Source organism: Clupea harengus, chromosome 5 (genome assembly GCF_900700415.2).
Source record: "Clupea harengus chromosome 5, Ch_v2.0.2, whole genome shotgun sequence".
NCBI classification, from domain to species: Eukaryota; Metazoa; Chordata; class Actinopteri; order Clupeiformes; family Clupeidae; genus Clupea; species Clupea harengus.
In genome coordinates, this window is record NC_045156.1 from 27423977 (window position 1) to 27441476 (window position 17500).

Consider the following 17500-nt stretch of genomic DNA (forward strand, 5'->3'; position numbering starts at 1 on the left):
CTATATTTCCCTCTGAATATAGTGGAGTGGAAGTATAAAGTAGCATAAAATGTTAATACTTGAGATACTTGAGTAAATGTACTTAGTTACTTCCCACCACTGGGGGACTCTTGACAGGCAGGTGTGCTAAGGGTTCTGTGTTTGCTTAAGTTGCTGGGCAACCGGGCGCCATTCATGTTTAATGGGCATGAGCCGCTTTTTTTTAGGCTCACACATGCCCAAGCACACACAACATACACACACAAACTCACTCTCTCTCACACACACACACTCATCTTACAGCTCTCATATGGCACTCAGACACACATACACACAGAGTTATTCAGAGCGCACACAGACGCTTGTGGTAGCTTCCAGAAAAACACCTGCTGCAACCAACAGCTGTCCTCCTGATGGTCTGTCTGTCTGTGCCTGCCTCCCGTGTGTGTGTGTGTGTGTGTGTGTGTGTGTGTGTGTGTGTGTGTGTGTGAGAGAGAGAGCAACTCAGAGCATCTGTACATGTGTGTCTGTGTGTTTGCCTGGAACGAGTTCCATATGTTTTGTCTGTGGGTCTGTGTAGCCTTAGTTTGACCTCTGGCGAGGATTATTCCTGTTCCTGCGAAAAACTAAGACAAAGGGATCTCTGATAGCACTTCTCTTTTCTAGTTGACCGATCATGTTGTTTCAACAGCACTGAGTTTATTGAGCTGAACTATACTCACGCTATCATACTAGATACTGCACTGGCCTTTTAGAGAGAGCGTGTGTTAGACAAATGTACCCGTTGTAACCCAGTGGAACACATTATGTGGTAAATATTGTGGCTGCACTCACACATTGGATCTATCATGCTTTTGCCCGCGGGGTGTTGTTTATGGCTCCTCCACTGCTGGTGTTGTTCCTGAACACACGAAATACAATTGTAGGCTAACTGAGATGACCTCTATGTCCTAAGCTCAGACTGCAGAGGGGATATTAGTATTGAAACAATTAGTATAGTCACAAATTCATTGAAAGGTTAACACGGATCATGTAAGTACAGTCTAAATGAATTTAGTGAAGCAAATCAGCCCCATATTAAGTCCTTGTACTTGTTTACATCGTAAGTGTCGAGGCTCAGTGAGCTTATATCTTTTCTACAGTTGGGTGTCTGGCTGCAGTTGTGGCAGCAGTTTCTCTCCGTGTAGCAAGCTCAGCAACTTCACACTCATCCTTTAAAGCAGCACGGTATTCGTCACCTCCATTCTACGGGACTCATCAGCTCATACTAACGCTAACGCTAATGTGAACGCTAACTCGGATGTGGCCTTTCTCCGTGGTCCGGCCCGAGTGGCCTCACTGGAGCGCTGATTGCCCAGGCTCCCGCTCAGCTGCGGACGCTGCACTGTGCTTTTTAAAAGCTCCTGTCAGTCTGCATTTGGCCTGACGTGAGCAGCGCTCAGCTCCCAGGCCCTCCCCAGGAAGTTCGCCGCACTCCTCCGAGAGGGGCCGCGCGCCGTGGGGTGGGGTGGGGTGGGCGTGAAGGGTGTCAATACAATCCCCACGTCAGGTTCAGCCACTGGGGACTTGCAGCCTCTGCAGTTCTGCTGCTGATGCTGCTGTTGTTGTGGGCGCCTGGACAGCTCTCCATTTCACATAGGGCGCGGCTGTCATGTCGTTGTTTGCTGTTGTCTCAACAGCAGCATCCTGCTGAGAGCAGAAAAGTGTAAAGAAGTGATGCTGTGCTGTATGCTGTATGCTGTATCCTGTGTGTGTACAGTTATAGCCCGCTGAATTGAACAGTTGTAAATTGAGTTAAGTCGTTCTTTTGGTCTCTTTCCTTGTCATTTATCTGTCCTTGAGTTGCTGAATGAACACTTCTGCTTTTGAACGGTCTCCTAGTCATCAGTGCGGAGTGAATGGAGAATGTTAGAGCATGCATTATTACAGCACTTGTGCCATAGAGTTTGCCCTAACAGTTTCCCCTCTCTGCTTTGTGTTGTGCAGGAAACAGTGGAATATGCCTTTCTCATCGTTTTCACGATCGAGACCTTCCTCAAGATCATAGCGTATGGCTTAGTGATGCACCAGAATGCCTACGTGAGGAACGGCTGGAACATGTTGGACTTTGTCATCGTTGTGATCGGGTAAGTTTCCAAGAAGACGCACACTCAGAGACTGCCACCTCATTTCTCTGGTGAGGGCTTACTTTGCAGAGGGCCTTCAATCTGCCTATCTGTCTGTGTGCCTGTCTGTCTGTCTGTGTGCCTGTCTGTCTGTGTGCCTGTCTGTCTGTCGGTCTCTTCCAGCTTACCTGGTAGAATCACAATATCAGGTTGTGGGTTCATACGTAGGAACCTCATGTATCGAAAAAATATCACTTTCACTGATGCCCTGGATAAAAGTGTTTCCTAATAGGCTGTGTGTAAATGGATCCTTCTATTTATGTGGTTGAGCTTTTACTGTAAGGCCCTGTCACTGGCTCACTTTAACACACACACACACACACACACACACACACACACACACACACACACACACAAACAGACACACACAAACAGACACACACACACATACACACACACACACACACACACACACACACACACACACACACAAACAGACACACACACACATACACACACACACACACACACACACACACACACACACACACACACACACACACACACACACACACACACACACACACACACACACACACACACCTGGGGCAATTACAAACATACAGTCACATTCCTTCCAGACACATGGGGACTCATGCAGCTCATCCCATGTCATTGCCTCGATCATCTCTCACTCATTCACTCTCCATCCCACCAAATGTCTATCCTTCTCCCTCTCTGTCTTGCTTTTACAGTCAGTCCCTCTCTCAATCCGTTTCTTAATTTCTCTGTGTGTCTTATTTTATCTTTTCTCTCCTCCGCTCCCCTTCTTTGCTGATTTTATCCACTAGTTTTCTTCCTCCAGTCTCTACTCATCTGACCCTCCATCTACCTCGGTCTCTTCATTCTCCTTTTGTGCGTTTTGAGCCACAGTTTTTTTTTCCCCTCTCTTTCTGTTTGTCCCTTCTTTTTGCCTCTGTCTGTGGTGTATTTTGTGTGCTTTCCGTCATCACTCTCACTCTCTCTCTCTCTCTCTCTCCATCTCTCTCTCTCTTCCTTTCTCCTCTAATGCACACACAGTCCAGTGGATAGCTAGGTCAGAGCTAGTCTTGTGTGCCACATGCAGTTTGTCTGTGGTGCCTTTGGACATGGAGAGAGCTGTGGTGTGGTGGCCGTCTGTGCTCAGCTGAGTTACTGCTGAAATGTCACTCGTCTCAGTCAGAGAGCAAACGCACAGGAGAGCTGCTGTGCCCGAGAGTTGGGTAGACGTGTGCCTGTCAAAGCAATTAAACAGTGAGAAACTAGTATGCTTAAGCTCAGCAGTGGCTGTGAATATGGAAACAGAGACCTAATACACTAGAAATACTGTTTACATACAAATGTAATAATACTGCAGTCTGTGTGACACTAAACATTTGCTCCCATACGGTGAGTGAGTCATAAGGAACAGTCACACTATATGTGTGTGTGTGTGTGTGTGTGTGTGTGTGTGTGTGTGAGAGTGTGGGTGTGTGTGTGTGTGTGTGTGTGTGTGTGTCTTTGTCGGTGTCTCTGTGTGTATGTGCACATGTATTTGTATAAGCTGTAGGCTCAGGTGTATAGATGCACCAGGTGTTGACATGTTCACACGGTGGCCTAATTGAGAGTGAGCTGGGCAGTTAACATGCTTTACGTGTAAACACAACTTACATGATTTTATTCCTTTAACAGCCTAGGCTGGTAGATGTGTTATGACTGTGTGTGTGTGTGTGTGTGTGTGGGTGTGGTGTGTGTGTGTGTGTGTGTGTGTGTGTGTGTGTGTGTGTGTGTGTGTGTGTGTGTGTGTGTATATGGATGGATGGATGTGATGTGATGTGTGTGGATGAGAGAGAGAAAGTATTGTCACCATAGTAACCCCTCTCTTCTCCCCCGTCTCTGTCTTGGTGGTGGCAGGTTGTTCAGTGTGGTCCTGGAGCTGTTGACCAAAGAAGCTGAGGTGGAGGAGATCGAAGAGGCCGCTGCGCACGCCCATGCAGGGAAGTCAGGGGGCTTCGACGTGAAAGCTCTGAGGGCCTTCAGAGTGCTGCGGCCGCTTCGTCTGGTCTCGGGAGTGCCCAGTAAGAACCAGCCCAGCCCAGCCCAGCCCAGAACCATTTACATTTACATTTACATTTAGCAGACGCTTTTATCCAAAGCGACTTACATATGTGCGACTTACAATGTATACACATTTTACATTTACACTGATGGCACACTGCACATCAGGAGCAATTAGGGGTTCAGTGTCTTGCTCAAGGACGCTTCGACAGGGAATCGAACTAGCAACCTTCTGATTACTAAACGACTTCTCTACCCAGAACCTTCTGGAAATAGAACAGTGACTCAGAACAACTACCAGCACCTGTGCTCCCTGGGACACACATGAATCCAAACAAACCCAGGAAACCCTGACCTCGTTCCAAATCTCAGTCCCTGCAACATTTACCTGCAACTGCAAAACACATCCAACTAGACCACACCTAACACAGCCCTCTCTTAATCCATTCATAGTCACAGGCAATACAGAAACCAGTTCCTCTCTAAAAAGTAATGTGAAAACGTTACAGCCCCAGTTGATGGCTGGAGAACCTTGTAGAGGAGTTTGTGTAGGGTACAAGACTTATCTGATGAGTGGGATTGTGGGTATGAGTTTGTGTAGGGTAAAAGACTTATCTGATGAGTGGGTATGAGTTTGTGTAGGGTACAAGACTTATCTGATGAGTGGGCCTGTGGGTATGAGTTTGTGTAGAGTAAAATACTTATCTGATGAGTGGGTATGCGTTTGTGTAGGGTAAAAGACTTATCTGATGAGTGGGTATGCGTTTGTGTAGGGTAAAAGACTTATCTGATGAGTGGGTATGAGTTTGTGTAGAGTAAAAGACTTATCTGATGAGTGGGGCTGTGGGTATGAAATCACAGGTTATGTAAACTGCTGTCATGTCCTTCTCCACTGGCACTCTTTGGTGTCATCTAGTGTCACCTTGTCTCCTTTATCCTCTACTGTTCCTCCTATTCTTTTTCATTCTCCTCTTTTCTCATCTCTCTCTCTCTCTCTCTCTCTCTCTCCCTCTCTGTCTGTCTCTCTGTCTCTTGACCTCTCCACCTCTCAACACTTCTGTCAGCTGTCTGTGCAGTGCAATGTCCTGCTGACAGGCACACGTGCCCAGCCCTCTTCTCTCTCACACACATACACACTCTAACACACACACACACACACACACACACACACACACACACACACACACACACACACACACACACACACACACACACACACACACACACACACACACACACACACACACACACTCACTCTGTAGCCATATGGCAGTGAGCAGAAAAGCAGCCCCCGCATGCAGCCCCTTAGGAATGTTCTTTTAGAACAAGCTGTCAAATTTTATGCCCCAAAGACAAGCAAGGACTGTGAGTGTGTATGTGTGTGAGCGAGTCTCTCTAGATGTGTGTGTGTGTGTGTGTGTGTGTACTTTCTCAACCCACTCTTTCCAGCAAACAGCCAAATGCCATCCAAAAACGGACATAAATATATATGTTCCATGCAAGCATGCAAACACAAGAACATACATGAGATACGAAAATGCTGGATATGGAATATCACCTTCCTTTTGCAGCTAAAAGCCTGATTTGTTGGGTAGATGTCTTTCAAGAGTCTTTCTTGCTGTCACACTGTTTTACACACACATTACACCCCCCAAAAAACTCTCACCAAGGGCGAGGTTTGAAATCAGTTTGTGTGTGTGTGTGTGTGTGTGTGTGTGTGTGTGTGTGTGTGTGTGTGTGTGTGCAGGTTTACAGGTCGTGTTGAACTCCATCATCAAAGCCATGGTCCCCCTGCTGCACATCGCCCTGCTGGTCCTGTTTGTCATCATCATTTACGCCATCATCGGCCTGGAGCTATTCATCGGAAAAATGCACGCTACCTGCTTCATGCCCGGCTCAGGTGGGTCCCTCCACTCCATTAGCCGAGGGTCAAAGGTCAAATTCACACATTCTGCACCATTACTGTTTTTTGTACATACTATCCAGAACTAGGGCTGAACGATTTGGGAAAATAATCTAATTGCGATTTTTTACCAAAATATTGCGATTGCGATTTAATATGCGATTTTTTTTTGTATCCTCTTTTTTTCCCAACAAAACGTAATGAATGATTTAAATATGACCAACACAATATTAGATACATTTAGTGTAAAATATTCTTTCCCACATTTTACATTTTTATTTAACTGCTCATTACAGAAACAAGAACAACAAATAGGTGGCTTTGCCACTGTGCATTTAAGTAATTTACAAAAAGTAATTTTAAGTATAAACACTAGGCATGCACTTTTTAAACACTGTGTGCAAAATTTACCATCTTAAAAAAAAAAAAAAAAAAAAAAAACATTTTTTTTTTTTTAGACCACGTTTTTTTAATCGCGAACGTTGCGGTTAGAAAATCGCGTCCTATCATATCGCGATTAAATCGCAAATGCAATTAATCGTTCAGCCCTATCCAGAACCCTAAGACAAATAGCCTATTTTAATGCCCCCCCGTCTCTCTCTTTCTCTCTCTCTCTCTCTCTCTTTCTCTCTCTCTCTCTCTCTCTCTCTCTGTTTCTTTGCGTCCTGCAGAAATGTTAGCGGAGGATGAGCCTGCTCCATGTGCGGTCTCTGGGCATGGGCGCCAGTGCCCCATAAATGGCACCGAGTGCAGGGAGGGCTGGCACGGGCCCAATGGGGGCATCACCAACTTTGACAACTTCATGTTTGCCATGCTCACCGTCTTTCAGTGCATCACCATGGAGGGCTGGACGGATGTGCTGTACTGGGTCAGTGGCTTACCTCCCTCCTCCTCCTCCTCCTCCTCCTCTTCTACATCCTCTTCACTTATGCTGCGAACACAGCGCTGCTGTTACTCAGGGGAGGCCGAGCCAGAGCCAGGGAGGCTGACTGAGATGCTGACTCCTCTCCTGCATCTTCCCTCAGAGGGGGTTCAGACACACACGCCTTTGTTAGTGGAATCAGCAACTCTCAGACTGCACACCATTTGTTCACTTAATGATGATGTGTAACTTTTGAAGCAGTTATGATGCATAGCCTCACTGAATAAGCGCATGTTACAATATGGATTGCTATTTGTCATTGTCAGATCTGAATCAGTGGAATAATTTATCATTCTGTTGGCTTTTGATGGTAGTGTTGTCCAAAAATAAGGCCCAAAAAGAATAGGGAGAAAAATGCATATGCACACACACAGAGAGAGAGAGAGAGAGAGAGACAGAGAGACAGAGATATAGAGAGTTATTTCAACAAGCAGCCCACACACACTTCAGCGGGCAAGTAAGAAGGAATCCTTGCACTTTAGCCCTCCTCCCACAGCGTGGCACACACACACATAAAACACACAACGTCATTATCTTTTCCTCACATCCCAGCGAGCGCACTAACCATCCAAACGGCAACCACATGCCGCACATGTTGCTCTTTTACAAGTAAAATGTGCTCACAAGCCTCGGAGTGAAAGCTAATTTTGGTAGCTGTGTGGTTTGTGCTGGGGCTGTTCCCCTCTGGTCAGCCACGGCTGTCTTTATCCTCCTGGCCGTACTCTACCGTATCCTCTGACTATGACAGACATTTCTCTCTGCTCGGAGCGGCCTGCCACCGGCACTCATAAGACCCCATGCTGCATGGGGGGGGAAGGAGTCTTTGAATAGATGAATATGTGATTAGCTCTCAGACCTGCTGCGCAGCCTAGCCGACTGAAGTGAACAACCTAAAGCTAGGGCTTAGGGTTAGCGGTTAGCCCACTGAGTCCTGCCATCTCAACACAGAGGGAGAGGCCAGCCAGTCTGAGCCAGAGGAAATGGCTGCCATGTTTCATGACTAAAAAAACGACTGTCTGAATGTAGCCTCCTGTTATTGCTATCTCCTCTGTCACTGTTCTCTTTCCACTGTCTTCCTCTCTTCTGCATTCCGCTCACTGTGCTCTCCCTTCTTTTTTTCTGTGCCTTTCTTTCTGCTTTGTCCTCTCCTTTCCCTTCCCTTCTTTCACTCTCTCTTCTCTTTCTCTCTCTCTCTCCTCTTGTTTTCCTGCTGCTGTTGTCTTCTAGATGAATGATGCTATGGGCTTTGAACTGCCGTGGGTTTACTTTGTAAGCCTGGTCATCTTCGGCTCCTTTTTCGTGCTGAACCTGGTTCTGGGTGTGTTGAGCGGGTGAGCACTTTCCTTTCTCTACATCTCTCTCTCTTCATCCCTTCCTCTCTCACTCTGCCTTTCTCTACACCTCTAACTCTTCCTCCCTTCTTCTCTCACTCTACCTTTCTCAATATCTCTCTCTCTTCGTCCCTTCCTCTCTCACTCTGCCTTTCTCTACACCTCTCTCTTCCTCCCTTCCTCTCTCACTCTGCCTTTCTCTACACCTCTCTCTTCCTCCCTTCCTCTCTCACTCTACCTTTCTTCTTACCCCTCTCTCTCATTCTTCCTTTCTCTTTATATCTCTCTCTTCCTCCCTCCCACTCTTCCTCCTTTTCCCTGTCCACACCATCACCTTCTGTAAAAGCTCATGTCTGGGATCCCTACAGATGAACGACGCCATTGGATTTACGACGCCACCGATTTACTTTGTTAGCCTGGTCATTCTGGGTTCCTTTTTTGTGCTCAACCTGGTGTTGGGTGTGCTGAGTGGGTAAGAGCGCAGAGTGCCGCCTGTGCCATGTCAGTGTGTGGGTTTGCTGTGCTCTCTCTTTCTCCCTCTCTCTCTCTCTCTCTTGCTCTCTCTCTTGCTCTCTCTCTCCCTCTCTCTCTCACTCTCTCTTGCTCTCTCTCTCTCTCTCTCTCTCTCTCTTGCTCTCTCTCTCTCTTCCTCTCTCTCTCTCTCTCTCTCACTCACTCACTCACTCACTCACTCACTCACTCACTCACTCCCTCTCTCTCTCTCTTGCTCTCTCTCTCCCTCTCTCTCTCACTCTCTCTTGCTCGCTCTCTCTCTCTCTCTTGCTCTCACTCTCTCTCTCTCTCTCTCTCACTCACTCACTCCCTCTCTCTCTTGCTCTCTCTCTTGCTCTCTCTCTCCCTCTCTCTCTCACTCTCTCTTGCTCGCTCTCTCTCTCTCTCTTGCTCTCTCTCTCTCTTGCTCTCTCTCTCCCTCTCTCTCTCTTCCTCTCTCTCTCTCTCTCACTCTCTCTTGCTCGCTCTCTCTCTCTCTCTCTCTTGCTCTCTCTCTCTCTTGCTCTCTCTCTCCCTCTCTCTCTCTTCCTCTCTCTCTCTCCCTCTCTCTCTCTTCCTCTCTCGCTCTCGCTCTCGCTCTCTCTCTCTCTCTCGCATGCTCACTCACTTGCTTTATGTCTCTCTCCCAGTGTGACGTGTGATTAGTGATAAGCTTCGGGGGGTGTTCGCTGTGTGCACTGAGGCATTGGAACCACAACAAACAGCGGTCAGCGAGGGACTGTGGAGTGAGAGGAGGGTGGGGTGGGGTGGGGGTGAAGCATTGGAGGACAGGGCCCTCTTCAAGGAGCCATTATTGATCCCATTACACCAAGGCAATTACCAGAGGTTGAAAGGCCTCCAGGGTTCCTGGCCAGCTTGAACGGACTGTAGAAACGTAACTCTGAACTTAAGTGCCAGAACATCTGTGAAATCTTAACTGAAGTGCTGGGGTGTGCTTTTTTTTTTTTACACTCACTGATAGTTGAAATCATGTGCCAGAAGTTATCAGTGTCAGTTTTACATATGCTAATTTTTACTGCCTTAGGAAAAACAGATGCGTGAAACTATAGCAAATTGTGTTGTGTAATTGTAACAGGTAACAAGTTTAATGTTGACGTTATCTTCCTCGACAGCGCATATTATGCTCACCAAATGTTTCTTAGGACTTATGAGAGTTGCCAGCTCAGTGCTCAGTCAATGAAACTCCAGCTCTGGACTGAAGCCTATTCAAACAGAGAGTTGCTGAGATACGCTGTGAAGCTGTGAAGCTGTGAAGCTGTCGCCCATGAATAACCTCTAGAGGAGAATAGAGAATTGTACAGAGTAGTCCAGTATAGTGATGACACTGTGTGATGATGGGAGGACAGTAGTATTGGAGAGCTAAGAGTGGCCTCGTGGGAGCGTGCACACAGAGGTCAAAGGTTGAGGAGACGAGTCCAGTACACTGTGTTACCGGGGAGACACAGTCTGCTGTGGAGGATGTTGCAGGACAGGACAGAGGACACACAGCAAGGACAGAGTGGAGCGGAGCGGAGCCCGTGAGGGAAGTGTGTGTTCTGTAGTGGCGCACACGAGGAGCTGCACAAAGAAGACATCACAGAACGGAGGGAATCTACTTACGGAAGACGGAAAGAAGAGTCGGTAGTGATGGAGGTTAAGATAGAGGGAGGAGGAAAGAGAGAGGGATAGTGAGAGAACAGACGGAGCCAGAAGGACACACACACACATTATGAGGAGGAAAAGGGGAGGGAGGAAGACGAGGCAGACAGGTGACGCACAAGCCAGGGAGAAGATGGGCGCTCAATGCCGACTCGCCGTCTCACCACGGAGAAAGACGACCCCATTCTCTCCTCCCCACGCTCCCTCGTTCTCCTACCAGTGCCAGAGAAATCTCCTCCTACACACTCACACTCTCACACACACACACACACACACACACACACACAGGGCGAAATTAATCTCATTGCCTCGGCCTTCAAGTCCTTCCGGCTGCTCAGAGCTGTGGGATATTAATACTCTTCCACCAAAGAGGCAGCAGACTCCCTGTCCTACAAGAACTCACACTCACACTCACACACACATATACACACACACACACACACACACACACACACTCATGAATATTCTCACTCCTCAATATCCTCTTATACATGTATACAACAACAACTTCTCATTGATGCACAAACATGCATATTAACTCTTTACCAGGAGGACCCAATGCTGGGATTTGGTCACAGTTGAAAGCTTTCGGTACAAGCTCATGTTGGTGGGGTCTCTCATTCAGTGACACTGCTTTCACAGCCACACCGATGGCAGCTGATTCAGGATCAGCTGAGTCCAGGCAAGATCAGGTCTCGATGTGCGCTCCTCACTCAGCTATTATGTGGGTATGACCCTGCCCTCTGCCGGCAGGTCACTGAGGGATTACAGCTGGGAACTGAAAAGGACCCAGCCCCCTCTTGTGGTTAGCCATGAAAATGACAGGCTCTTTATCTTAATCCAATAAGAAAGGGATTACACTGTGGCATTTTGATGGATAAGGTTCCACTCCAGATCAAAGAGGGTATACACAAGATTAACAAATTATGGGCTATATGTTAATATCCTTGAATTTGGCCCATATGGTGTAGATTGAAAGGTCACGTTCATGCATGTGGGTGTTAATGATGAACACTTTAAGCATTTGTGTGTGTGTGTGTGTGTGTGTGTGTGTGTGTGTGTGTGTTTTATAACCCCATAAGACCAAGAAATATCTGATCCTCAACTGATTATGTATGTGCATATTCACGACATGCCTGTGTGTGTGTGTGTGTGTGTGTGTGTGCGACAGAGAGTTCTCTAAGGAGCGAGAGAAGGCCAAGGCGCGCGGAGACTTCCAGAAGCTGCGGGAGAAGCAGCAGCTGGAGGAGGACCTGAAGGGCTACCTGGACTGGATCACCCAGGCCGAGGACATCGACCCCGACAACGAGGACGAGGAGGACGGCAAGCGCAACCGTGAGCACCCCACCCCTATGTGTCCGCTCGCATTACTGTCGCCTGTGACCCAGCTGCTAGAGCAAGGGGCTGAAAACACACACAAGATCGGAGGTTTGGTTCCCAGGGAACACACATAGGCCACTAATGAGAATGTATATACTGTCAGTTGCTTTGGAGAAAAAAGTGTCTGCAAAATGAGTAAATGTAATGTCTATGCATGAATACCTGCCATCACACGTGTGGCATTTAGCTATGCTTGCTGAGTAACAGTGCTGCTGTGGTATCTGTGAGTGACAGGCCTGCAGAGCCTGTTTAAACGCATGTGCTTTTGGAACAGCGCTGACACGTACTCCCCATGCGTTACTATGGGGCCCTAACCTCACCCCGCGCTGCGGTTCTACTGCCAATGCGTTACTATGGGGCCCTAACCTCACCCCGCGCTGTGGTTCTGCTGCCAATGCGTTACTATGGGGCCCTAACCTCACCCCGCGCTGCGGTTCTACTGCCAATGCGTTACTATGGGGCCTTAACCTCACCCCGCGCTGTGGTTCTGCTGCCAATGCGTTACTATGGGGCCCTAACCTCACCCCGCGCTGCGGTTCTACTGCCAATGCATTCACAGAGGAGCGCTAATCCATGGCATTTGCTATGTAGGTCAGGACAGACTGACAAAACCATTAGATCAATGCTGGATTTGGGAAGGAAAAAATGACACACACACACACACGGACACACACACACACGGACACAGACACACACACACACGGACACAGACACACACACACACACACACACACACGGACACAGACACACACACACACACTCAGTTTTCATCACCACTGTTGAAGTTTGACTCCATTAAGATGATTGCAGAATGCAATCTGTGCTGCAAAAGTTGATGCCCTACATAAGAGGTCCTGTGCTGAAGTGATGTGTCTGACTGTACTCTGGTGGTGTGTCTGTGCTGCAAAAGTTGATGCCCTCCATACGAGGTCCAGTGCTGAAGTGACGTGTCTAACTGTACTCCGGTGGTGTGCCTGTGCTGAAGCAAAGAAGGTTCAAAATGACTCATACTCACTTACGCCAGTAAATGATACCAAATGAACATCAGAACGACAGCAGCGGTTCGGTATGGAACTTGCTGACTTTAGATAAGATCATTCTTCTAGTCCTGTCTTGTGAATATGTTCTTGTGAAAAGAAAATGCTGAATTTGAATAGGGTGAAAACCTTTCTTTTTTTTTTTTCACTGGCTATTTTTTACCCTGCATTGGATAGTACATCAAGTCTGGGTCTCGTGGGAGACTAGTCAGCACTTCTATACAAATGTGTACATGCCCCTCAGCATGGACTAGAAACAAGTTTGAGTTTGTAAGTATTCTTCGCTGTATGGGTTTAAACAAGAAAGCTGAGACCAGAGCTTCTGTACCCAGGCTGCACCACTCTGCTCAGCCTCCGAACCTCAGGTCCTCCCTCCTCCACCCTCCTGTGCTGTTCTCCTCTCCCCTCCTCTCCCCTCCTCTCCCCTCCCCTCCCCTCTTTCTCAGAAGACTGCAGGGGAGCTTCATTAATATCTAACAGGCCCATCAAACACTGACAGCTAGTGTCATCTCCTTTCCCCTCTTTTTGGCTAAATATAGACGCCATCACAGTACCTCTGTCTCCAGTCACTTTTAGACATCCATTGCTGCTTGATGGGAACATTACGGGCCTCTGTCTCAAAAGGGGAGTGTGATATCTCCTCCAAACTGTCCTGCCTCCATAGGTAAGGTGCATTCAAACAATGGAAGCACACAGGCTAGTCTGAGTACGTAGGTAGATGTCAGAGTTTTCCCCCAGTCAGTCAGTCAGTCAGTCAGTCAGTCAGTCAGTCAGTCAGGGCTGCAGCAGACTGGAGGCGCATGTGTTCCTCCCCCCGCTGGACCCACTCACCTCCAGCTTGACCGGACTCTGTGTTGTGGCTTTTGGTGTCTCCCGCTGGAACAGTGGAGGTTGTATGCTAACACACACACACACAGGCGCGTCCTGGCTTACGTGCGCGCGCTCGCACACACACACACACACACACCCACACACACACACACACACACAAACACACACACACACACACACACGTGTGTGTTAGCGTGCCATCTCCAGCGCCTCTCGCTCCCCCCCTGACACAGTGTGACTAACACGCGTCCACTTCCTCCTACTCCACCCCTGCTTTGGGTGGTGTTCCGCCATTCATGTCGGCTCTAGTCATCTGTCTGTCTGTCTATGTGTCTCTGTGTCTATGTGTGTGTCTGTGTGTCTGTGTGTCTGTGCGTCCGTGTGTGTTGGTGTTGATGTGTGGGCTCACTCTTGTCCCCCATGTGCCGTGCCGTGCCGCGCCGTGCCGTGCCGTTGCGCCGGCTGCCTGCCTGACTGACTGACTGACTGTGCTCTGGCCTTGCATGCCTGTGACGCGGACGGCGCTCAGGGGTCACACTGGCTGACCTGACGGAGAAGAGGAAGGGAAGGTTTGGGTGGTTCAGCCAGTCCTCTGACACTCATGGTAAATCCCCACCCATCACACCCCACCCTGTCTGAAAATGCTTACTGTGTGTGTGTGTGTGTGTGTGTGTGTGTGTGTGTGTGTGTGTGTGTGTGTGTGTGTGTGTGTGTGTGTGTGTGTGTCAATTGTGTAAATGCTTATGTTTGTGTATGTATGACAATATATGTGTGAATGTGTGTTTCGATGGTGATGTATGATGTATAATTACAGCTGTGGTGTTTTGTATTTTGTGATACGTTATCCTCGTGTCTGCTGTTCGTGTCTGCAGGAGGTGTTTGTGTGTGTGTGTGTGTGTGTGTGTGTGTGTGTGTATGCGCTACATGTTTGCTTACCCTGTGTGTGGATGTTTTAACACTATCTTCCCTCAGCTGTTGTATTGTTCCTCTGCTGCTTGAGCCCCTGGGCTTTTGTTTCCCTTTCGTCAGCTCCTTTTGTGTTCTCCCCGTCGGTATAACACCTCCCTCAGCATCCATGCATTCCTGACAACTGGCTGAGCTCGCAGGCCGCAATTCTGATTATGGAGAGACAGAAAAATAGGACACAAAGAGAGAGAGAGAGAGATAAAATAGAGAGAGAGAGAGAGAGAGAGAGAGAGAGAGATCAACAACTACCAGAGAGGGGGAAGCTATAAACAGAAAAAAAAAACATAAGAAAACCGAAAGGAATAAACAGAGGCATATAGAAGAAAATCGACACAAAGGGTGAAGATAAAGTCTGTCAGTCAAAAAGAAAACAAAGTGAAAACTTTCCCCTCCTTATCCCTTTTTTAAAGACAGTAGTGGGGGTTTGAATGGAGAATTGAGGCTAAGCTGGGCTCAGAGGCTGGGTGCCAGTCAGCACTTTCCCGCGAGCCCATCACAAACACTCAAACATCTCCCAACCACGCGCACTCTACGCTGCTCCCCATGCCGGCACTTATTCTCATCTTCATCCCAGGGAGAGAGAGAGAGAGAGAGAGAGAGAGAGAGAGAGGGAGAGAGAGGGAGAGACGGTGAGGTCTACTTTTAAGATGGATAAATCCTCACTGAGGATTGTAGCTCCTTCCTACTCACCATCTCCATCATTATCATGTTGCTCCCGTAGCTATAGTAACAGCAGTAGGGTTCAGTCGTCTGCACTTGAAAGGGGCTCAAATGGGAGTAGGCTTTGACTATACTATGAATGGTTGTGGATTTAAGCAGTCATGTGACCAGTGAGTAGCACAGTAGAGATCACCCCGACACTCAGACAGATTTGCAGGCAAGTCCGTCGGTGATCTCTTCTGTCCTTCAACCGTTCTGCCAGTATGCTGCTCGCACAGGTGGTAAAGATGATGATGGTGCTGATATTAGCAGGGTCTTGTAAGAGCAGAGGTGCTCTGGTTTCTGCTGAAAGTAGACTAGGGCAAACAGGGACACAGAAGAGAGATGCAGGCCAGCCCGGGTGTTATTTGTGACTCACTACTTAATGAATCAATACAGTCCTCTGGTGACCTGCTAGTAGGTCACTCTACCACAGAACAGCATATTAGTATCTCATCTCCAAGTCGGCAGCTCAGAACACATGGCCTTGTCATGACCTCTTGGCTGGGCTATAAACCCACCCAGGTTATCGGGGCACTGGAAAGAAATGAGAGACATTTACAAGATGGACGTTTATTAAATGTGTTGGCGCAAAGTCCTTGTTGCTGCAAAAGATGCATGTGGGTTTTTCTCTGATTTCCAGTTTCTCTGTTTGTTCCGTAGTCATTCGTTTGTTTTTGAAAAAGGTGTTTCGCCGAAACATCTGAACCTCTCTGTGGGCCGTTAGACATTGTTCTGTGGGAGTGGTGGGTGTCGGGTTGAAAAGCCAGCAGGCTTTTTGTTTTTGAGGCTGTGTTGTCCAGTTTCCCTGCTCGTGTGTGTGTGTGTGTGTGTGTGTGTGCTCGAGTGCCATGTCTCCTTTGACGCGCTGCCTGTTGTTTTACGGCCGCAGCGAGTATACCGGCCAGCGAGACGGAGTCCGTGAACACAGAGACCGAGAAGGAAGAGGAAGTCAAGACGCCATGCTGCGGGCCATTTTGGTAAGAGTTGAGAGACGCGGTTTAATTACCACCCGTTCAGTAAAGACTGAGCTACAGTGGATGTGGATGTACTAGGCCTCCAGTCGCACAAGTCTTATTGCAAGTCCGAAGCGGGCCAAAGGACATTTGAAGTGTGCCGTGGGCAAAAAAAAAGGATGGGTGGAGTTGAACGTACGGATAATTAGATAGCGTCTCCATTGACACGGATAATCCAGTCTGTGCTATACAAGTGCAATACATATTCTAACCTCTTTCTACCTCACTGCCACTGCACGTAGTACCTTAATGACACATGTGTAAATAGTTGTAATCATTGTGGTTCCAAGCTTCATACTGTTATTGGCAAGTGCTTGAATGAAATGTATGGAATATTAACCTCCAGTTGATTTCAGATTGGTATACCAATGAAACTGTTATGTCAGACACATACGTATGTACACAAATATGTCAGAGCACCAGACCCATTCACAGCACATACTGTAGATGCACAGATAGACACCTATGGTCCTTTTGCCCATTGATGTCTGTACTCTAAACAAATACATGAGTGTGGGTGGAGTCTGTGATTTCTATTTCCGAGGAAGGCTCCTCTTCCCTTTTACAATCTTACCAGCTCACGCAGTTTGCCCTTTCTCTCATGCACTGAGCTTTTCTATCACACACTTTCTCCCTCTTTAAGACCCACCAGGTGTATACAGGCTCAAAATCCTCTCTGAGGTGATGTTCAGAGATGTTGTGGCGAATCTCACTTCATTAGTTTAGCAATACCGCAATTAGCAATATCATTAGCAAATACTGATCTCCCTGCCTGTATTTCTGGGGTTAACAGAAAACACGTTTTACGTATTACAATTTCCACTGGTGAAATGGAATGTTTTCTATGTTCTATGGCGCGCTTCTGGTAAATAACAACATGTAATGTGTTCTTTACATTTCTACAGTCAAAAAATTTCAAAGTCAAAGTGCAGGTCAGTGGGGTCTTAGATGGATGTGGTTGTGGAAGCACGTTGCATGCTGTGAACTCCACACAGTTTAATTTGGGCATGCAGCTTTTACGGTACTTCTGTTTATTTGTATTAATATTACTAGTACTAGTAGTATTTGTTCTATTTGTATTCGAATTTTCTTTCTATGTTTATT

At 47.6% G+C, this 17500-nt stretch overlaps 1 protein-coding gene across 1 annotated transcript in view; it reads left to right on the forward strand.

Annotated features, from left to right (window-relative positions):
• cacna1da (calcium channel, voltage-dependent, L type, alpha 1D subunit, a) overlaps positions 1 to 17500 on the forward strand; it is a 90880-nt gene that overhangs the window by 26709 nt on the left and 46671 nt on the right. Inside the window, exons 4-12 of the mRNA XM_031568577.2 lie at positions 1966 to 2105; positions 4017 to 4180; positions 5908 to 6060; positions 6735 to 6931; positions 8213 to 8316; positions 11639 to 11802; positions 14245 to 14319; positions 16273 to 16360; positions 17302 to 17328. Of these exons, the coding sequence (XP_031424437.1) occupies positions 1966 to 2105; positions 4017 to 4180; positions 5908 to 6060; positions 6735 to 6931; positions 8213 to 8316; positions 11639 to 11802; positions 14245 to 14319; positions 16273 to 16360; positions 17302 to 17328 (1112 nt within the window). The remainder of the gene's footprint in view (positions 1 to 1965; positions 2106 to 4016; positions 4181 to 5907; positions 6061 to 6734; positions 6932 to 8212; positions 8317 to 11638; positions 11803 to 14244; positions 14320 to 16272; positions 16361 to 17301; positions 17329 to 17500) is intronic.